This window comes from Muntiacus reevesi, chromosome 6 (genome assembly GCF_963930625.1).
Source record: "Muntiacus reevesi chromosome 6, mMunRee1.1, whole genome shotgun sequence".
Classification (NCBI taxonomy): domain Eukaryota; kingdom Metazoa; phylum Chordata; class Mammalia; order Artiodactyla; family Cervidae; genus Muntiacus; species Muntiacus reevesi.
The window spans coordinates 107,434,802-107,458,547 of NC_089254.1; the positions used below are offsets into that span (position 1 = coordinate 107,434,802).

At 54.2% G+C, this 23,746-nt stretch overlaps 1 protein-coding gene across 1 annotated transcript in view; it reads right to left on the bottom strand.

The window, feature by feature from the left end:
• Window positions 1–17,376, bottom strand: part of SMARCD3 (SWI/SNF related, matrix associated, actin dependent regulator of chromatin, subfamily d, member 3) — a 33,676-nt gene extending 16,300 nt beyond the window's left edge. Inside the window, exons 1-2 of the mRNA XM_065939476.1 lie at window positions 17,283–17,376; window positions 15,634–15,774 (exon numbers count right to left, since the gene is read on the bottom strand). Coding sequence (XP_065795548.1) covers window positions 15,634–15,672 — 39 coding nt within the window. The 5' untranslated portion in view covers window positions 15,673–15,774; window positions 17,283–17,376. The remainder of the gene's footprint in view (window positions 1–15,633; window positions 15,775–17,282) is intronic.
• Between the last annotated feature and the right edge of the window lie 6,370 nt (window positions 17,377–23,746).

The window sequence follows — 23,746 nt, forward strand, 5'->3', positions numbered from 1 at the left end:
CTGGAGAACACACGCCACTGCCCTGACCTGGTCCCACTGTCATTTTCAGAGCTCGGAATTCAGCTGGCCTCATCTTGCCCACTGCCCCGCTCCGTCCCTAAACCATCAGGTCCTTCCCCGCTCTCAGTCCCCTATGTGAGTTTTCCACATCTTTTCCCTCCTTCCCCTCCTTACTCCCAGCTGATGCCCTTGCTTCTCACTTCCCCGAGAAAAGAGAAGCTTCTGAAGAACTTCCAGAGATCCTGCCAAATCCTCCCACCTCCCAGCAATCGCTCCCCTGGTTCCTGCAGCTGAGTTCTCTGTGCTCCCACCTAAACCCGGCCATCCCCCTGCATATGAGCTGCTGTCCCCCGTCTGGCACACTCCGGGCCGTGGCTCCAGCACTTCTGCCCCGCACTGTGGTCCTCTTCCCTGCTCCACAATCATTCCTTGGAGATCTCACCCATCACCCAGTCTCAGAGTTGTAAATACCTTCTTTAGGTTGACAGCTCCCCAAATTTTCCTCCAGCCCATTTTCTCCCCCAGTTCTTAGACTCCAGTGTCTACTCACACACTGTCAGTTCCACCTGGATCTTGAATACATTTGCCCACAGCGAAACTCCAGCTCTCACACCTCAAACATGGTTCGCTACCCACCCTCCTCACCCTGCTTCCCACTGCTCTGGCCCTCAAGCTGGACACATCCTGGAATCCTGTCTTTTTCTCCCATCCCACATCCAATCAGAAGGCAAGTCTTGTTGGCTCTGCATCCAGAACTCAGTGCTTCTCGCGTCGCCATGGCTCCCAGCCCGCTCCAATCCATGAGCAGTGGAATAAGGTGGCTTCCAACCTGGCCCCCAGTGGTCTATTCTCAACACATAACCAGAGTGATCCTTTAGGAAAGGGAGTCAGATGGCATCACTTCTGCCCCCACAAACTCACCCCCATCTCATTGCCAGGTCCTGGGGGTCCCAGGACCCAGTCCCATCACCCCTCCCTGCTCCCTCTGTGTCCTTCTCCTCCACCGCCCCCCTTCAACTCCAGGCCCTCGACACTCCTGAAGCTTGGAGCCTGCTGTTCCCTCTACCAGGAAAATGCTTCCTCCAGCTAACATTTTTGCCTCTCTAAAGTCCTTGTTCGAATGTCCCCCCTCTCAACGGTACACTTCTGTCCACCCTGTTAGAGGCCTCCCTTCCCCATCTCCCTCCCCCTTGCACATTCTTATTTCTTTCATCCTTCTGGGTTTCTTTCCGAAGTCCTGAACACCTTTGTCGGTCCTACATCATCTACTTATTTAGTACATTAGCCTTTCTCTTCTCTTTTCCCCACTAGAATGTAAGCTCCGCAAAGGCTGGGATCTTGATGTCTTGTGTATGGATAAACCCCAAGTATCTGGCACATGGCAGAGACCCCAACATCTCAGGTGTTAGGCGCTCAGTCCTGTCCGACTCTTGCGACCCCATGGACTGTAGCCTGCCAGGCTCCATGGAATTCTGCAGGCAAGAATACTGGAGTAGGTAGCCATTCCCTTCTCCAGGGGATCTTCCCAACCCAGGGATCGAACCTGGGGTCCCCTGCATTGCAGGCAGATTCTTCCCTGTCTGAGCCACCAGGGCAGCCCCAATATCTCAAAGGTGTGAGTAATGAGAACCCACTCCAAGTCTACTCAGGATTTCCAGCGTGTTTCCAAATGCTGGGCGATGTTACAATCTGTGCTTGGTGTTAGCAGGATTAATAGCAACATCATCAGCTCAAGCACTTTCATTAACTGGTCTAACTGACAGGTCTAAACTGACCTGTGGGGGCTGGGATTCCCATCCTAGAGATGAGGAAAAGGAGGCGCTAAAGAAGGCATGTGACCTGCCCACACCCGCTGTGCTGTTCTAGGACTGGGACTGCAGGCCGGGTCTCCCAAGGTCAAGGTCCCTCCCTGGCTTCTCTCTTTCACCTCAGTCTGCCTCTCTGATGTCCCCTCATGGAGAGCCTTCCTGCTGGGGACACACACAGACACACACACGCCCCTCCACCTTCCCCAAACACCTGTTTTTTAAAGAAGGAAATCAAAATCCCCAGAGGCCTGCACATTTGAGCTGAATTACCCTCAATTATCTTTTAAAATGCACTCTCCCAAAATCTCAAGCAGAATGTTTCAAACACTGGGAATATAAATTCCAGAAAACTAGCCATCAAGGTGTCTAAAATTCATGTCAATGTGTTGGAAGAAGTTGCATTGGTTCCTGTGTATGAATTACCTTTTAGCCAAAAAAATGAATCCTAGTTAAATTCTGAACAAGCCCCTGGCTCCTCACTCCTGTGGGTGGATCAGCGCGCCCTTCAGGGGCATCTCCTGGATGGACAGATGGACACACACGTGTGTATCCGTGGAACTCCTGGGTGGGACCCACGCATATGGTCTACTATGTTGGGATGGCTCCCTATCCTGCAGGAATCACCCCAGGTGTTTCCTTTGGGAACACGTGGTTACCTGCCCACAGGCTGTAGGCAGCCCCAGCACCACCTCATCCTGCCTTCCTGATACCACTCAATGGTCATGGGTATGGAGAACTCAGAGGGTCCAATCTGGTCTAAGAAGGTAGGAGAAATGATCCAAGCAAAAGGCAGAAGTCTCTATCTGTGCGCAGAGGGCCTGAGGTTTCTTGGGGAACCAGGCAAAAGTATGTGGGATTGAGAGACGATGGTCTGGGAGGCCTGCCCGTGATCAAGGATGTCATGGTCAAAGCCAGGCTCAGCCCCTTCCATGTCCCCACACAGCACACCCTGGAGGTCTCTGGGGCTCAAACAGCTGCTCATGAAGCCCCACCATGGAGCAGGCAGGGGGAGACAGAGTGGGTGGTCTCAGGGCCTGGACATGACTGGGCCATCACTCCTGGTTTCTGCAAACCTTTGTAACAAGGCCAGCAGGTGCCCTCACCCCCCACCTGTATAGTGAATCCCCTCCAGGCAGTCCCTCGGCCTGCCCTGACCCATGCCCTTCTTCCGGATCTGGCCACTTGCCTGGGCCACGGCAAGTCGCTCTCCTGGGCCAGAGCTGTGACCACGGGGCTTTACTGCCCTGCCCATTGCTTCATCTCTTCTGGGGTCCTGTCCTCCCCCAGGCCCTGAACCCACTGCCCTGGGTGAGGTCTCTGCAGGCTCCATAGTGTGACGGCTCTGAGCTTGGACTCAAGAACGGGGTTTCTCACCTCTGGCACTGTGGACATTTAGGGGCTGGATAATGCTTTACTGTGGCTTCCCTGGTGACTCAGATGGTAAAGAATCCACCTTCACGGCAGGCAACGCAGGTTCAAACCCTGGGTGGGGAAGATCCCCTGGAGAAGGGAATGGCTATTCACTCCAGTATTCTTGTCTGCAGAATCCCATGGACAGAGGAGCCTGGTGGGCTGCAGTCCATGGGGTCGCAAAGAGTTGGACATGACTGAGTGACTAATACATACACAATGCTTTCCTGTGGGGGCCGTCGTGTATTGTATGATGTTAGGAGCATCTCCAGCCTCTATCCAATAAATTCTACCAGTACGCTCCTCTCCCCACCTCTAGACACTGTTCTTTGTTCCTGGAGAGTGAAACTGCCCAGGGTTGAGAACCACGACTCTAGAATCAGACAGTCTTGGGTTCATGCCTGGCTCAGCCTCTGCATGACTATAAATAAGTACAAGTCACTTGACCAGTCTGAGCCTCATTTTCCCCGGCAGCAAGACATGGAGCCCTTCACCTAACTCATGGTGGATGTGAGGATTAAAACGAGGTCGTATACCTGGGCAGACCAGCACAGCATCTGGTGAAGAGTGAACTCTTAATGAATCGCCTGCTATTACTAGCTCTGGCTAGTAAGCCTGCGGGACCCTGCGGGCTCGGCCACTGGATCCTGCTGCCTCTGGGTCCTGCTGCTAACCACCCCCCAGCTAGGGGACTGCTGAAGACAGGGGCCCTCAGAGCCCCTCAGCGGTGGGCCATCAGGAGTCCCATGGACGGTAACCATGAGGGGTCAGCCAGGCAATTATTCACAGTGGCTCGGGAGCCACAGGGAAGTCTGGGTTCTACCCAAACCACTGGAAGCTTCTTGGATTGAAGAATGACCATTAGTACACAAGGTGGGTCTTACATTAGAAGCCCATGTAGAAAGTGGTTAGGGGAGGGGCTGCAGGGAAGGAGGGAAAGGAAGACATTGAGAAGCCACCACGAGTAGTGAATCAACTGGAAGGAAACCCGAGAAGGACCCATAAGGCCGCCTGTCGGGTCCAGGGAAGCTGAGGTTTGGGAGCTGCTGCTGGAGGCATCTGAAGGACACACAGGGCCTCCCCGCAAGTCCCCGACCCCTGCCCCTCCGCTGCTGGCCCCTTCGTGTGTCCAATGAGCCCCCACTATGTGACATCTTGTATGAGGTGCCATTGACTCACACACTGGACACAGCCTCGGCCCCCCAGGACTCTGAGTTTGAGGACTGAGTGGGGATGGACGGATGGGGCTGAAGGCGTGGACAGCCCAGGAGTCAGAGAAGCGCATGGCAGCTCCTGCCCCCGGACAGCCAAAGCTGCAACATGAGGAGGGAGGAGCAGAGGGCCAGTCCGCCCTACCCCAGAGCTCCAGGCTTCCTTGCAGAAAAGATCAGCAAACGCCCCCAAGAGCGTCCTCCTTGGAGGGACTGTGGCCTGCTGGGGCGGCTGGCACTTGTGGCAGTGGTGGGGCTGCCAGCAGCCGAGCCAGGCCCCGGGGTGATGGTGAAATCTGTGAGTTTCTGGGAGCTGCACCCAAACCCTGGAGGAGACACCAGGGGCACCAGGGCTGAGCAGTGCAGAGCTGCCCGAGGACGGGCTGTGTGGGTACCGCTGAGCCAGGGAGACTGACTGCCCACTTATCTGTGGAAAAGAACCGCTGCAGGCCTTCCGCCACCTCCGCGTGTTCCCACGTGGGGAAACCTAGAGCCAGGTGCGGAACTGGTGTCTGGCGGCCCAGAGGCCCAAGGGAGTCCGTGGTGGCAGCAAGTCAAACTGTCCCTCGGGGCCCTGGTTCCTCCTGTGGTGGGTGTGACCCAGGTCACCTCCTGGAGGTTCTGGCCACCCAGCACTCATTATCTCCCTTATAAGACAGGACGCCACCTTCTGAAGGGGCTTCCCTGAGGGCTCAGTTGGTAAAGAATCTGCCTGCAACACAGGAGATGCGGGTTCAGTCCCTGGGTTGGGGGGATCCCTTGGAGCAGGGAAAGGCTACCCACTCCAGTATTCTTGCCTGGAGAATCCCATGGACAGAGGGGCCTGGCAGGACAGTCCATGGGATCGCAAAGAGTCAGACACGACTGAGCGACTAAACCACCCCCACCTTCTGAAGGCAGCTCTCAGAGTCCCCTCTTGTGGGTAAATGGCGTCCCCTCCCTCCACCCAGTTCCTTTGCTGGAGACCTAACCCCAGGACCTCAGAACGCCATCTTTAGAGATAGGGTCTCTAAGACGGTGACCAAGTTAGAATGAGGTGGGTCACGAAGGTGTCCCTAATCCAATATGGCTGGTGTTATAAAACTGGGGAGGTCACGACAGAGACAGACAGACACAGAGAAGACAACGTGAGGAGACACAGGTGGAAGGCGGTGGCCTACCCCCCACGGAGAGAGGTCTGGAGCCCAGCCTTCTCTCACAGCCCTCAGAGGGAACCAGCCCTGCCCATGTCTGGGGCTTCCAACCTCCAGAACTGTGAGAGAATGCATTTCCATTGTCAACGCCGCCCAGTCTGGCACTTGGTCATGGCAGGTCTAGCAAACTTATCCTTTCAACACTGCTCCTCCCTATTGCTTGGGCTCCATGCCACCCCCCACCCCACCCCAGCCGCTCCCCTCACTGCCTCTGGTTTGCCTGAAGCCACGGAACGCAAGGTGCTCAGAATAGTGTGCTTATATAAACAACAAGGTCCTACTGAATAGCACAGGGCACTACGTTCAATATCCTGGGATAAATCATAATAGGAAAGTATATGAAAAAGATGGGAGTTCCCTGGCGGTCTAGTGGTTAAGATTCTGCACTCTCACTGCCAAGGGTCCGAGGTCAACCCTTGGTCCAAGAAGTAAGCAAGCCATGTGTGAGGCCAAAAAACAAAAGGACGTGTATATATGTATAACTGAATCAGTTTGCTGTTCAGCAGAAATTAACAATATATTATCAATCAATTCTACTCCAATAAGAAGGGGAAAAAAAAGAACGATGTGCTTATGAGCACAACACAGGGCAGGACCTGGGGGGCCGGAAGACCTGAGTCTGAGTCTTCATTCCACCGCCTGTTGACAGGAGAACAAAGGGCCAAGCTCTCTAGCCTCAGTCTCTTCATCTCTAAGATGGGTTCAGCATTGTCTCCCCTCTCTCATCGCGTTAGTGTGAGTAGGAAAACAGAAACAAGAGGACATATGCGAAAATCATCTCTAGGTCACAGAGGATTGAAGGAAGTCCTCACTGTTCACAACGTAGCACTCTCTGGTAAACACCCACCCCACTTTGGGCTTGTACCGAATTTCCTGTCAATTAAAAACTTGACTCCCTTTCTACTTTGTGACAAAACATATCTCCCCATCCCATACTTGTAAAATTGCCTTTTTGGACTCAAGGATATTCCTCTTGTAAGAATTAACTGGTTATCCCAGCTCGAGAGCTTTTGGATCTCAATTCTCTCATCCAATATATTTCCCTCCCTTGCCAGTTGAGCACCATTCATAAATCCAGTGAGTGGGACCTTCTCTCTTCATCCAAGTCTTTATGGAACATACTGAAAAAGGCACGAGACAAGTCCTCTCTCCAAATGATCTACACCCTTTAGGCTTAGCCTTCAGCTGGCAGCAAATTTACTCAATCAGAGTAATACCCAGTGATGTGCCGGAGTGTCATGTTGGTAGTCTAAAATCAGCTCCAGTAGGAGTATTTATACCACGGAAATTAGCAGATGATACAAATCAGATTTCAGCTCCCCCTTCCCTCCCTGTCAAAAGCCAGTTGTAAATATTCACTAGCACACTGCATTCAGGCCACCTGTGTGTGTTATACTCAAGCTACTGGGAGAAACTTTGTCAAATGCCTCCAAATGAACACATGAATCTTTATGGAGCTTAACAGCCGATAAAACGGTTCAATATTCCTGATTTAATTTGGTTCTTTCAACATCCCAGGAAATTAAGTTTGGCTTTTGTGACCCACTGGACTGTAGCCCACCTGGCTTCTCTGTCCATGACATTTTTCAGGCAAGAATACTGGAGTGGGTTGCTATTTCCTTCTCCGGGGGATCTTCCTGATCCAGTAATCAAACTCATGTCTCCTGCATTGCAGCAGATTTTACCTGCTGAGCCATTGGTGAATAGGTATACTATTAGTGAAAAGTGAAAATGAAAGTCACTCAGTCGAGTCTGACTCTTTGAGACCCCATGGACTATACAGCCCATGGAATTCTCCAGGCCAGAATACTGGAGTGGGTAGCCTTTCCCTTCTCCAGAGGATCTTCCCAATCCAGGGATCGAACCCAGGACTTCCACATTGCAGGCAGATTCTTTACCAGCTGAGCCATAAGGGAAGTCCAAGAAGATTGGAGTGGGTAGCCTATCCCTTCTTCAGGGGATCTTCCCGACCCAGGAATTGAACCCAGGTCTACTGCATCGCAGGCGGATTCTTTACCAACTGAGCTATGAGGGAAGCCTCTATTAGTATACTCATTTTAAAGATGAGTAACACAGCTTAATGGTCGACTCAGTGCCAGACAGCCGGCAGGGGCTCAAATGCCCATGTCCTGATCTCAAGGTCAACGTTCTCTTCCGCTCACCATCTGACTGCTCCCCCACCCCCGTTGGTTGTCACAAGCATCCTGAATTCCCCCAGCATCCCCTGCTTTGGGTTTACAACATGGACAAGTTGACAGGGAGCATCTCCAAGGCCCCCGGCCCTTCCCATCAGCAGCACATCCCTGAGAACTGATGAATAATGCGTCTCTGCCTGGGAGAGGGTCCTTGAGTGTTTGACAAGACTCTGCGTTTTGTTTCTGATTCACTGATGACAGGAGGCCGCCTAAAGTGACAGCAACCCTTCGTGCCGTGTGTCTCAGACCGGAGCCCCCTTAGAAACACCAATGTAGGGTTCAGGGCCTGAAGGTTAGAAGAGATGACAGGTGACAGGTGATGGGGTAAGGAAAGCTCAAGGTGGATGCTGCAAGCTGGGAGAGCCAGACAGGCTTCACTCAGCCCACAGTGCATCTCAAACACTTTTAGAAAACCTTAAAACTGGGAAGCTTTCATATAAAAAGCCAGATTCTCGGAATCTCTCAAAACACTGGAAATCTGGCAACACAGATGGAGTTGAGGGGCTCTCTTTCTGAAGGGGTGCAAGCTCTGCAATCCACAACACGCTGTTCCCTATTTTAGGGCTTGGTTGAGTCGCTCACGCCCCTAGGGCACGCATGTGCATGCACGCTCAGTCATGTCCAACTCTGTGACCCCATGAACTGTGACTTCATGAGCCTGCCAGGCTCCTCTGTCCATGGGATTCTCCAGGCAACAATATGGAGTAGGTTGCCATTTCCTCCTCCAGGGGATCTTCCTGACCCAGGGATCTGAACTGGCATCTCCTGCCTTACAGGTGGATTTTTTACCACTAGCACCACATGGGAAGCCCATGTCCCTAGAGACCCAGCAATCAATGGGAAGTAGAGTGGATCTTGTAGACCATGACAACTAGCCTTTGAACCCGGCCTCAGAGCTGGGGTGAAAGGGGTCACATATAAATGGCTGGCTGCTTTGCCCTTTCGGGGCTGCGGTTTGGGTCATGGCCCTTCTGAGGATGCAGTAGACAGACCCCAGCTGGGACTCTTCCCTGACCACTGGGATGCTCCCTAGCCTCTGTGTACCTCAGTTTTCCATCTTAAAAGTGGTGACAACCATATTTAATTCACAGTGTTGTGGTGAAGATAAATCAGTTAAGCCATGGGAGAGTCTGCAAACCGCAATAAGCCCTCGGTCTACACTGGCTGCCCTAGTCTGACCCCAGCCTGCTTCCCCGACTACCTCTTCCTGAAGTCTCAGCACTGGGCCTCAGGTGCTACGAAGAAAGTGAGGGCTGTCCACCCCCCAGGGAGCATATTCTCTAAGACTGAGTTTTCTCCTGAAGGAACAGACCTGGGTAGAATGGGGGTGAAGGAAAAAGCTAAAGCGTGAGTCGTTCAGTCATGTCCGACTGTTAGGGACCCCAAGGACTTAGCCCACCCCCAGGCTCCTCTGTCCATGGGATTCTTCAGGCAAGAATACTGGAGTGAGTTGCCATTCCCTTCTCCGGGAGGAATCTTCCCCGACCCAGTATCGAACCCCGGGTCTCCTGCACTGCAGGCAGGTTCTTTACCATCTGAGCCACCAAAATAGGGGAAGGGGTGATAAAATTGGGGCTCAGAGGGGAAACTGAGGCAAGAAAAAGCAAAAGCACATGGTGCTTCCTGCCGGTGGGGGCAGCAGGGAGTGGGATTTGCAGAAGGGGGGAAGGTCAGCCTCCCTCCCTACTGGGGCAGCCCCCACTGGCAGGAGCCTCCCCCGAGCCGGCATCGCCTCCTCCGAGCCCACCCACCTGGGCCCGCGCTGTTGATTCAGCTGTGGAGACAGGAGACAGGAAGGAATCTGTTCTCAAGCCCAGGACAGAAAGAGGACCACAGGGCCCTCTCTCCTGAGCTCTCCCACCTCACTTTTTTTTTTTCCAACTAAAAAACGTCATGAAAGGCCAAGAAGGCAGGCCTCCTAAACATTTCATCCAGCTGGACGGCCAGATGCTGCTGGAGAGATGGCGGAGGCTGACAAGGTAACCGCACCTGAGCTCTCAGAACCGGGCCTGGAGATGCCCTTCTCGCTGGAGTGGGTGCGGAAAGTCCCTGGGGCTTCTCACCGACTCCAGGACAACAGTGACGGGAAGCACAGCAGGCTGGAATCTAGGGAGACACGGGTCGCCACACCAGGGCCCTGGGGTCTGCAGACAACACCTGGAGCAGGCACAGTGCCCAGCATCACGTTTTAACCCAGCGGTGACGAGTGCCGAGGCCAGCCAGGGCATGCAGGCCTTGAGCAGAGAGCTCAGTCCGCAGCATCGCACTGAACCTTTCCAGGCGTCTTACCAGCAGATGCTGAGAGCTAAGTGCCTCTGCCCAGGTCGGCCTGGGCAGGGACAGGGCAGAGTTCAATCTCTAAGGTTTGGGGACCCCGAAGCCTGTGCGTGCTGCTCTCCCAGTGGGTGCCAAGGTCCGAGCAGCCGGCACAGGCCCCCAGGTAGGGACTGTCTGAAGAGACCAGGGCTGGATGTTCCCCAGAGCAGACGCAGGGCCTGTGGGAGAATTGCCTATGAGTGGCTGGAGGTGGTCAGATGTCACGGAAGCAGAAGGCAGAGTTCAATCTCTAAAGAGGCCTGTCATGGAAGCAGAAAAGGCGTCCATCCTCTGTCACTCCAAGGGCAAGACCAAGGTGAGAGGAAGGAAGAGTCTCCCTCACCACAAGAACAACTGAAGAGGGGGTGGCTTTCCTGGATCACGGTGAACAGGTCCTATCAGCGAGGGACGGCCCCAGTGTGGGCCAAGAACACCTGGTCCACGGAGCAGCTCCGGTGTCCGCGGTCAAGATGGCCAGGCTGGAGAGGCCCACCCTTGGGTTGTGGGCGTCTAGAGAGGGCGGGGTCAACAGCGCAGAGGGATCTCAGGCTTCTTTAGCATCAGCTCTCAGGGCCACCTGCTCTCTCCTACTGCCTTACTCATCTGCTCATTCGTTCAAGAAAATGAGAATTCCCTGGCTGCCCAATGGTTAGGACTCTGAGCTGTTCACTGCTGTGGCCCAGGTTCAACCCTTAGTCGGGGAACTAAGATCCCCCAAGCTGCATGACCATAAAAAACACATAGTTTTTTGTGGGGTTTTTTTGTTTGTTTTTTCCCAGCACTATTCTGAACAAGAGCCTGCAGGCTGCAGTCCATAGGGTTGGAAAGAGTCAGACATGACTGAAGCTACTTAGGATGTACGCTTAAGACATAAGAAGGTGGAACTTTACACCTCAAGTGGGGAGAGAGTGCCCCTTGAAGAAGTGGTATTTAAGTCAAGACTCAAACGATGCTTTCAACGATGCAATCCAGCATTCTCTGCCAAAGAGTTGCTAAATCCCTGGCATCTGTGTCTAGCCCTCAGAGGGTTCAGGATCTAGGGGTAAGGGTGTGTGACTGGTCCCTCCCCATACCCAGGCTCACCTGCCGGGCACACGTACTGATGGTGGTAGTGATTTAGGCGCTAAGTCGTGTCAACTCGTGACCCCATGGACTGTAGCCCGCCAGGCTCCTCTGTCCATGGGACTCTCCAGGCAAGACTACTGGAGTGGGGTGCCATTTCCTTCTCCAGGGGATCTTCCCGACGCAGGAGTTGAACCCGGGTCTCCTGCATTGCAGGCAGATGAACTGATGGCGATCTTTATTTTCCTATGAGGATAATCCCCTTCCCCAAGAATGTGACTCTGTACTTGATTCCTGATTTTAAATAAACTTCCCTGCTGCCTGACATACATTGGAAACTTTGTTGTAAATACTAACAGGCAGTGCATTCTTACAGTTGCTCTAAATTTTATCTTTGGATTGAGCACAGTCAGCAGTACTTATACGGCCATGCGATGTTCTGTCAGCCCTCGGCTGCGCCCGAGGAAACTGCTGTGGAATTGTTGAGGATGTCGCTAAAACTGTCACACAGGATTCCCCTCACGTCACCTCATGGGAGACACTTCTTGGGGTCTCTGGGCCAGAAGTCACAGTCTTTGGGGGCAAATGGTTAGGTTTTTGTCTTACAGGCAAGTGTCACTGCTCACACTTGCCCTGTTACAAGTGTCTTAACACTGCCCTGTAACACCAGGCCTCCTCCCACTCACCTCACCCTGGGCCGCAGCATCCCCTCCCTGCCCTGCGGTCCTCTGCCCCGGGCCCCTCATTCTGTGCGTCTTTGCAGACCACCTCAAGCTCTCTTGGAATGAGGCGAGTACATCTTTCCCGCCTGCCTCTCCCCTGCCTGCCCCTCATAGCGTACTGCTCCTCACTCCAAGCCCCAGAACGTTCTTCCGTCTGGAAAGAAGGCCGACACGGGAGATGATCCAAGTTTGTTACATTCCAGTAAAGGCACGGACGGCCACAGGCTCCTGAGATGGTTTCTCACATTTCCTGGAAGTGAGTTCAGGTCACAGAGAAATGGGTTTCACAGCTGAGGAAGTGGATCGAGACCGGGCTGAGGGTGTCCCACACAGCCATGGCCGCCCCCACAGAGTCTCCCTCAGCCATGTCCCCACAGGCGTCCTGTGAGGTACTGGGGGTCAGCAGGTCCCACACAGCCATGGCCGCCCCCACAGAGTCTCCCTCAGCCATGTCCCCACAGGCGCCCTGTGAGGTACTGGGGATCAGCAGGTCCCACACAGCCATGGCCGCCCCCACAGAGTCTCCCTCAGCCATGTCCCCACAGGCGTCCTGTGAGGTACTGGGGGTCAGCAGGTCCCACACAGCCATGGCCGCCCCCACAGAGTCTCCCTCAGCCATGTCCCCACAGGCGCCCTGTGAGGTACTGGGGATCAGCAGGTCCCACACAGCCATGGCCGCCCCCACAGAGTCTCCCTCAGCCATGTCCCCACAGGCGCCCTGTGAGGTACTGGGGGTCAGCAGGTCCCACACAGCCATGGCCGCCCCGCAAAGTCTCCCTGAGCCATGTCCCCACAGGCGTCCTGTGAGGTACTGGGGGTCAGCAGGTCCCGCACAGCCATGGCCGCCCCCGCAAAGTCTCCCTCAGCCATGTCCCCACAGGCGTCCTGTGAGGTACTGGGGGTCAGCAGGTCCCACACAGCCATGGCCGCCCAGTCACCCTTAGCTGAGTGTCCCCCAGAAGCAGTTGAACCCTCTGGCGCAGCAATTCAAGAGGGCTCAGAATCCAGCCCAAATCAAGGGGCCTGTGTGCTCATCCTGAGTGTCTGTGGCTCTGGATCCCCCCGTGACACCTCCCCAGGTGACACCTCAGCTCATTACCTCTGCCGCTCACACTCACTGACAACCAGCTCTCACTTGCAATCATACCGCGGGCATCTGGGGTGAAGACAGCTCCAGCTGCTGCACGCCCAACCCGCCTGCCCACCCCTCACACCGTCTAGACACTGGCACAAGCCTGTCAGCATCCAAATGACAGCACGTGCCCAGGCAGCCGGGCGTCAAAGCCGGCTCCCTGCCTGCAACTGTGCAAGCGGAATGAAGGCCGGTTTTATGGTAGTGAAGTGAAAGTCGTTCAGTCGTGTCCGACTCTTTGCGACCCCATGGACCACCATGGAATTCTCCAGTGGGTAGCCTTTCCCTTCTCCAGGGGATCTTCCCAACCCAGGGATCGAACGCAGGTCTCCTGCATTGCAGGCCGATTCTTTACCAGATGAGCCACAAGGGAAGCCCAATTTTTTTTTATGGTAATGGGGGCTCCAAAATATAACATCAGAAACTCCACAGCACCTCATTCCTCACCACCTTCATCATGTGGAGAGGTCGGAGCGCCCAACTCCCCAGGAGTCTTAGACTGAACCCTTGATTCACTGCATGACTGGGGCCACTCGGAGGCCAGGGGTCACTAAGGTGCACTCACTGCTCCCAGAGCCTCCTGACCCCCTGGGATCTTCTCAAGCCTCCCCTCCTCTCCACCCACCCCTTCAGCTAGGTGACCTCCTCTGGTCCTCTGGGCAAGGCCTGGAACAGCCCAGGACACCCACCTACTGCTGCTGGGGACCCCCTAAGGGATTATCTCAGTGCACCCCAGAGCAGCTGCAATTCACGAGGATTCACCACATGGAGGCCTGGCTCTGGGGTACCTGAGAACCTTAGCTGCCTCCCCATCAACCAGCCCCACATTTGACCTGGCTTCCACCTTCAGACGCCTGAGAGCTTCAGAGCTGCCTGGGAAGAATGTATTTAGTACACTAACTCACAGCTTTACAGTCCCACAAGCTAAGGAACACATTAGCCTTTAACCTTGGCGGTGGTTAGGTTGCAGGATAGGGGGTCAACCTTTGTCTGGGGGACTTGATGAGCTGCACCTGTTTCCATGGTGACCGGCGCCAAGTCATGGTCTCTCTGCCACCCACTGCTGCTCCATCTCTGGGCCAGCCAGGCTCCCCCTGCCCCATACCACCCCAGGCACAGCCTACCAGAGGGGTGCAGGGCAGAGAGGGGACAGGACTGCCTTGGACTTCAGAGCAGTCCAGTCAGGAAAGCAAGTTCCTCTGCCCCTTCTGAGGAAGGAGAAGCTGAGACTAGCACTTTTATTTGGTCTACCCCCTACCCTCGCATCACCAGTCTACCCCACCTTCCTGTTCTCCCAAAATGAAAGTTGCTCAATCGTGTCCAACTCTTTGTGACCCCATGGACTATACAGCCCATGGAATTCTCCAGGCCAAAATACTGGAGTGGGTAGCCTTTCCCCTCTCCAGGGGGTTTTCCCAATCCAGGGATCGAATCCAGGTCTCCTGCATTGCAGGCAGATTCTTTACCAGCTGAGCCACCAGGGAAGGCCCCTGTTCTCCAAAGCCCACTTCAAATCGCCCTACTTAAGGTTTTCCTGATGTCTCCTTCTTCTGAGCCTGGAGGCCTGAATCATCCGTTCTGGCACTTCCTGTGGGCCAGCCGAGTCTGCTCCCTCTGCTGGACTGCTGGCCTGAGGGCGGGGACCCGGCCCTTACACCTCCAGGGCCCCCGACAGCACCTAACCTGTTACCAGGTGATGCCCACTGGTGAGGCTGGGCTGGGAGAGCTCAGACTCTCCCAGCTCCAACCCCCATGGGCGGGCTCCAACCCCCTCCCATGGATGGTCCGGGCTCTGGAGCAGGCAGCCTTCCCATGCGGTGCCTCAGTGCTTCCTCCTGGACCGGGGACACCACCCCAGGACTAGCCAGGCTGTTCCCCTCTCTGCCTCGCTGCCGGGAGGAGGCTCAGGAGGATCCAGCTCACGTGCAATGGGCCGGAGAGCACCCCTGAGCCCGGGGCCTGCCTCGTGTCAGCACGGGACTAGCCACCACCAGACGCCCTACAACAGGACGCCACCATCACCCCTCCTGCCCCGAACAAAGCCCTGCCCGGAGCTCAGAAGGCTTGTGGATGTGCGCCCTAGCATGTCTGGGGGTAGGTTTCCAGGGCCCAAGTTGTGCCAGAGCTCAGCAGGTTCCCCTTGGCTGCAGAAAGTGTGTGTGTTTGTGGGGTGTTATGGGTGCATGTGAGCGCTCACACACAGGTGTGAGGGGCACAAAGGTGTGTGTCTGGAGGGGTCTGGGCACAAGCTAGGTGGAAGGAAGGAGGAGGAAGTGGAACAAGCCAGAGCCCCCAGACAATTTTCACATGAAGCAAAAGTTTGGCTTCAGGCTCACGTGTCCCTGGCTCCAACGGCCATGCGAGGCAGGGCCCAGGGGCAGCAAGAGGTGAGGGACAGCGAGCAAGACGGGGGGTTGTGGGTAGGGGGAGCTGGCAGCAGGGTCTGGGCAGAGGCTCCGGCCCTTGCAGGGCATGAGAAGAGGCACCGCCAGGGGCCAGATGGGGGCAGAAGTGAAAAGAGGGGGCCGTGGAGTGTGAGCAGAGGCCCAGCCGCTCCGGGGCTGGTGGGGGAGGCAGAGCCTACCTGTACCACGGCGGGCGGGTGCTGAAGGCCTGCGGTCATAGGTGGCAGGGTCCTGCAGCGGGGGACTCATCCAGTGCCCCCTCGGTGCCCGCGCCCAGAGCCTACCGTGCCTGCAGCACCAAGGGCCATTCTGAGGAGGATCTGAAAGAAGAGGGCAGTGGGAGGGGCGGCCCCGACCCTGAGCACAGAGCAGACTCACAGTGGGCCGGAGGAGGCGGGGGAAGACGACAGGGTGGCCTCACGTGTGGGGAAGGCAGGAGGTGCACTGGGCGGGAGCCATCCCGCCGGGGGGGGGGGTTCAGGAAGGACCACTGTGAGAGCAGGAAGCTGTCGGAGGCCAGGTCCTCCCGCCGGCAGAGCTGGGAGGATGAGAGCAGAGGATGCAGGCAGAACCCAGGCCCTGGCAAGGGAGGCCAATCGGGGAGACTTGGCAGAAGGGAGAGGAGGACCGTGAGCCAGGATGGGAGCTGGATGCCTTCTGGAGCTCAGGTCCATCCCAAGGGAATCCTGGGGGTGGCCAGCAGGTAGAGCTGACCTGCTCTGTACTCCGCCCAGCTCACACTGAGCCCTCCCTGTGGGCACAGCTTTCCTGGCTTCACTCCCACGCAAGAGCAGGACAGTTGGGAGCGAGGGTCAGAGCCCGGGCAGATGGTGGGGTGTAGGGGGCAGTTTGGTAAGTACGGAGGCGGGGCGGGGGGCTTGAGAGCAGTTGAGGATCACGTGTAGGTGGTGTTGGCCAGAAGGGTGAGGAGGAAGGGGAGGCAATGAGATGAGGACGATGCCAAGAGGGGAGACGATGCCAGGCCAGGGTTGGGAGGAGGTGACCTGCGGGAAGGTGGGAAACAGAGGGACAATCTGAATGGGGGACAGGTGTCCAGGCCGGAGGATGCCAAGTGGAGAGAGGGAAGGTGCCAGGCAGGCAGTAGGCAGGAAGGGAGATGTCAGGCTGGGGAAGGAGGGCAGGTGCCAGGCAGGGGGTGGGGAGGAGGCAGAGGGTGCCAGTCAGGAGCAGCATGGGGAAGTGCCAGGCGATGGGGGGGGGGGTGGGTGGGTGCCAGACACAGGGGAAGAGAGGAAGGTAGCAGGCAGGAGGGTGCCAGGCAAAGGGAAAGAGGGGAAAGACAGGGGAAAATGGGGAGGTACTGGGGGGGGGTAAGATGCCAGGCAGGGGTGAGGAGCGGGGAGAATTCGAGGGGAGGGATGGGAGTCTGCCAGGCACAGAAGAGGTGCAGGAAAGGGAGTGGGGGAGGTGCCCGGCAGGGGAGGGAGAGTCAGGAGTGGGGGGGTGATCAGGAAAGAAGGAGAGGAGGAGGAAGAGGCAGAAGGCGGCTGCCAGGTAAGGGGAGGTGCCAGCCAGGGGAAAGAAGGGAGGTGCCAGCCGGGGGGAGGGGGGAGGACAGGGAGATGCCAGGCCAGGGAAGGCGGGGGGAGATGCCAGACGTGGGGGGGGCGAGCGATGCCAGGCAGGCGGGAGGAGAGGAGATAGCAGGCGGGGTGGGGGAGGAGGGGTGCCAGGCAAGGGAGGGAGGGGTGATGTCAACACAGGCAAGACGGGCACCGACAAACAGGGGAGGCCGGGGCGCCGGCGCAGCGCGGCCCGGCGGCGTCTCCTCCAGGGGCCTGGGGATCGCGCGGCGCGGGTCGCTCACCTGCTCCCCCGGGACCCCGGCCCGGAGCGCGGCCGCTCGCTCCCCGCTTGGCGCTCGGCTCGGCCCGGCGCCTGCGCCGCCGCTGCAGCCCCGAGCGGGGGAGGCGCAGGGAGCGTCTGCAAAGAGCGAGCGGCTTAATAATGAGTTAGGGATCGGAGCAGACGGCGTCGCCCCGTGCATCCGCACTTGTGATCGCCCCGCTCGCAGGCCCGTCGTGAGCTTCGGGCTGAGCAGGGACGCGCCGGACGTCTGGAGGCGCGCCTGCTCCGCGGGCTCACCCAGACCGCCCGAGCATCCGGAGCGATCGCAGGCGGTACCCACTCCAGGACACACACACACCACACACACATACACACACCACACACACACACACACACACACACACACACCACACACCACACACCACACATACACACCACACACACACACACACACACACCACACATACAACACACCACACACACATACACACACCACACACACACCACACACACACACACACCACACACACACACACACCACACACACATACACACACACACACCACACACACACACACACCACACACACACACACACACACACACACACACACCACACACCACACACCACACATACACACCACACACACACACACACACACACACCACACACAACACACCACACACACATACACACACCACACACACACCACACACACACACACACACACCACACACACACACACCACACACACACACACACACACATACACACCACACATACACACCACACACACACACCACACACACATACACACACCACACACACCACACATACACACCACACACACACACCACACACACACACACACACAAAACACACCACACATACATACACACACCACACACACACACACACACACATACACACACACCACACACACACACACACACCACACACACAACACACCACACATACATACACACACCACACACACACACCACACGCATACACACACACCACACACACACCCACATACACACCACACGCATACACACACACCACACCACACACACATACACACACCCCCCCCACACACACACCACACCACACATACATACACACCACACACACACACACCACACACACACACACATACACACCACACACACACACACCACACCACACACACATACACACACACACCACACACACACCACACACCACACACCACACATACACACCACACACCACACACCACACATACACACCACACACACACACACACACACACACACCACACACAACACACCACACACACACCACACACACACACCACACACACACCACACACACACCACACCACACACACACCACACACACACACCACACACACACCACACACACACCACACACACACACCACACACCACACACCACACATACACACCACACACACACCACACACACATACACACACACCACACCACACACACACCACACACACACACCACACACACACCACACACACACCACACACACATACATACACACCACACACACCACACACACATACACACACACCACACCACACACACATACACACACACCACACCACACACACACCACACACACACACATACACACCACACCACACACACATACACACACACATACCACACACACACCACACCACACATACATACACACCACACACACACACCACACACATACACACACACCACACCACACACACATACACACCACACACACACCACACACACCACACACACACACACACACACACATACACACCACATATACACACCACACGCATACACACACACCACACACACACACATACACACACACCACACACACACCATACCACACATACATACACACACACCACACACATACACACACACCACACCACACACACATACACACCACACACACACCACACCACACACACACCACACACATCATACCACACACATACACACCCACACCACACCACACACATACACACACACACACCACACACACCCACACACACCACACACATACACACACCACACACACACCACACACATACACACACACCACACCATGCACACACCACACACACACCACACCACACACACAGACACACACACACATACCACACCACACACAGACACACACCACACTACACACACATACATACATACATACCACACCACACACAAACACACACCACACATGCACCACACACATACACACACACACCACACACACACCACACCACACACACATACACACACACCACACCACACACACATACACACCACACACACATACACACCACACACACACACACCACACCACACACACACCACACACCACACACACACACACACACCACATACCCACACACCCACACACACCACACACACACACAGGTGCTGGGACATGATCGGACTGATGTCCCTCACTCTATTATCCACTTGCACACTCATGGTCTCAGTCTGAGTGAGTGAGTGAAAGTCGTTCAGTCCTGTCTGACTCTTTGCAACCCCATGGACTATACAGTCCATGGAATTCTCCAGGCCAACCCTGGGATCGAACCCAGGTCTCCCGCATTGCAAGCGATTCTTTACTAGCTGAGCTATCAGGGGAGCCCCAGGTTCTCATGTGGGTCCCTCCCAGCTCTGCTCCTCTCTCTGCAGGGTCTCTGGAAGCCCAGATGAACCTCTCTGCTCACTCCCCGCCTTTCTGTCTCCGTGAACCTGACTGCTTTGAGAACCTGGCAGAAATGACACCCTACAGTAGCTGCCCTTAAGTGATTGACAGTTCACTAGAAGGACCCCGAGGTTCCTCCATGTTGTAGCATGTGTCAGAATTCCCTCTCTATTAAGGCTGAATAAGATTCTGTTGCATGCATCGCAGAAAGACAAACATCATCTGCTATCACTAGTATGTGGAATCTAAAAAAATGATACCAATGAATTTATTTACAAAACAGAAATAGACTCACAGACACAGAAAACAAATGTAGGATTACCAAAGAGGGTGGGAGGTATAAATTAAGTTTGGGATTAACAGATACACACTATATAAAATTCAATTGTCAGTAAGATCTGGGGTTGTTCACTGTAGTACTGCTTGAATACCAAGAAGTTGGAGATGTCTAAATGTTCATCGACAGGTGACAGAGTAAATAAATCAGGTGTAAACATGTGATGAGATAAATACACCACTCAATGAATCTATCAAGCAGTAGGGAAACCCTCTATGTACTGATAGAGGAGGATAGAGAAGAATCTCAAAGACAAGACAAAAGAATAAAAGAAAAGTGTGCAGGATGGTGTGCAAAGTGTACCGAAGTGTGTGATGTGTGATATATGTGCTCATGAGTGCTCCCCTATATACACACACAAGTCCTCTAGAAGGATCCAGGAGAAACTGGGCACAGCTGTGGCCTCTTGTGAAGGGCTGGAGGTTGGAGTGGAGTTACATTTACTTTCCACTGTATTTTCACTTGTAACTTTTGAATTTAGACTATTTTACCCATTCAACAAACAAGTAAATGCTTACAAAAATCATCTGTATCATATGTTAGACTTTTAATATTTTCTGATCACCGGCTATGTAAAATCAGACCAGGAATCCCTGAACCCATTCAAGACCCTCTGGCTGTGTATCTTGCTCAGGGGTCCTGCATCTCTTCCTGGAGCTGGTATTACCATGGGCCTGGCTCTGTACCAGACTGTGGAGCAGGGTGTGAGATGCCCCTGGACCTCATGGGGGATGAAAAGTGAAAGTTTGAGTCACTCAGTCACATCTGACTTTTTGCGACCCCATGGACTCTAGCCCGCTCGTCTGTCCATGGGATTCTCCAGGCAAGAATACTGTGGTGGGTTTCTATTTCCTTCTCCAGGGGATTTTCCTGACCCAGGGAGTGAACCTGGGTTTTCAGCATTGCAGGTGGATTCTTTACCATCTGAGCCACCAGGGAAGCCCCAGATGGGGGATGAATACAAGTAAATAGATAGCTCAGTTGGTAAAGAATCCACCTGCAATGCAGGAGACCCTGGTTCAATTCCTGGGTCGGGAAGATCCGCTGAAGAAGGGATAGGCTACTCCCTCCAGTATTCTTGGGCTTCTCTTGTGCTCAGCTGGTAAAGAATCTGCCTGCAATACGGGAGACCTGGGTTCAATCCCTGGCTTGGCAAGATCACCTAGAGAAGGGAAAGGCTGCCCACTCCAGTATTCTGGCCTGGAGAATTCCATGGATTGTATACTGTATAAGGGGGTCGTAAAGAGTTGGACAGACTGGGCAACTTTCACTTTCACTGTCACAACAGGGAGAAGGTCAAACCGTCGCACAGTGCAGTCATAGAGCCAGTCCCAACGCTGGAGGGGACAGAAAGTGGAATGGAGGATGCCAGGGGCTGGGCGGGCAGGGAGGAGGAGTGGGCAGTTAGGGTTTAATGGGACAGAACTGGTCCTGCCAGATGAAAAGAGCCCCATGGATGGGTGGTGCTGATGCTTGATGCCATAGATCCTTACACTTCAAAATGGTTAAGATGGTAAATTTTTTTTGTTTGTTTTTTACCACAAGTAAAAGAAAAATTAATGCTGCTAGGCAGTAAGAAAGACGTGTTTCCTCACCCTCACCACATATCCATCTCTGTATCAGGTGTTTGTTCTTTCCAGCTGTCCTGTAGGACGAACATTATTATTTGTATTTACAGAAGATAAAGCACGAAGCTTTGGGAGGTCAAAGGATGTGTCTGAGGCCATGTAGCTCGTATGTGGCAGAGCTGGGATTCAAATTCGCCTCTGGCTTCTTCCCACGCCCTGCAGGAAGCCTGGGGAGGAGGGTAGGGGGGTACATTCATGAAAGAGGCCGTCTTGGTGCTGAGTTTTGAGAAGCCAAGCACTGCCGGCCCCCCAGTTGTGCAGGAGCAGGTGAAGACCAGCGTCCAGGGCAGGGAGTTTGGGATGCTTGCTCAGGAGTTTGGGCTTTGTCAGGACAGGGAAAGTACAAAGCTTCCAGAAATTGCTCTGAGATTTGATCAGACTTTTTCCTGATTTAGAGTTTTTCTTTTCTTAAAGCGTTCTCCCTCAGTTGTATTAACTTCAGGCCCCAGGAAACCTGGCTGAGCCCATACAGCAAACTGTGAATGTTCCTCCTTTCCTGGGTAACTTTTGTTTTCTCTAGAGTTCATACTTAGCTTAAGCCTGCTTTATTTTTTTCGAGCTTTTTTTTTTTTTTTTTTTTTTTAAATTTTGGCCACACCACGTGGCTTCCAAGATCAAACCCCGGGCCTTCAGTAGTTAGAGCGAAAAGTCCTAATCACTGGACCACCAAGTAATACCCTAGGGCAATTTTAGATTCTCAGCAAAATAGAGCAGAAAGTACAGGCAGTTTCCTTATACTCCCTCCCCCGCCCCACCTGACACACAGCCTCCCTTGTAACCAGCATCTCCCACCAGAGCAGTTACACTTGTTAACTACCGATGAACACACACACACTGACACATCTCAATCACCCAAAGCCCATCAGCTACGGTAGGAGTCACTCTGGCTGGTGCACATTCTCTGGGTTTGGATAAATGTATAACAACTTGTATCCAGCATCATAGTATCATCCAGAGTAGTTTCACTGCCTAAAAATCCTCTGTGCTCCAGCTCTTCATCTTCCCCTTTCCTAACCTAACTTCTAGCAACCCCTGACCTTCTTACTGCTTCCATCAGTTCAGTTCAGTTCAGTCGCTCAGTCGTGTCCAACTCTTTGTGACCCCATGGACTGCAACCTGCCAGGCCTCCCTGTCCATCACCAACTCCCAGAGCTTGCCCAAACTCATGTCCATCGAGTGAGTGATGCCATCCAGCTATCTAATCCTCTGTCATCCCCTTCTCCTCCTGCCCTCAATCTTTCCCAGCATCAGGGTCTTTTCCAGTGAGTCAGTTCTTCGCATCAGGTGGCCAAAGTATTGGAGCTCCAGCTTCAGCATCAGTCCTTCCACTGAATATTCAGGACTGATTTCCTTTAGGATTGACTGGTTGGATCTCCTTGCAGTCCAGGGGACTCTCAAGAGTCTTCTCCAACTCCACAGTTCAAAAGCATCAATTCTTCTGTGCTCAGCCTTCTTTATGGTCCAACTCTCACATCCATACATGACTACTGGAAAAACCATGGCTTTGACTAGACAGACCTTTGTTGACAAAGTCATGTCTCTGCTTTTTAATATGCTGTCTAGGTTGATCATAGCTTTTCTTCCAAGCAGCAGCCATCTTTTAATGTCTTGTCTGCAGTCACCATCTGCAATGATTTTGGAGTCCAAGAAAATAAAGTCGGTTACTGTTTCCATTGTTTCCCCATCTAATTTGCCATGAAGTGATGGGACCGGATTCCCTGATCTTAGTTTTTTAATGTTGAGTTTTAAGCCAACTTTTTCACTCTTTCACTTTCATCAAGAGGCTCTTTAGTGC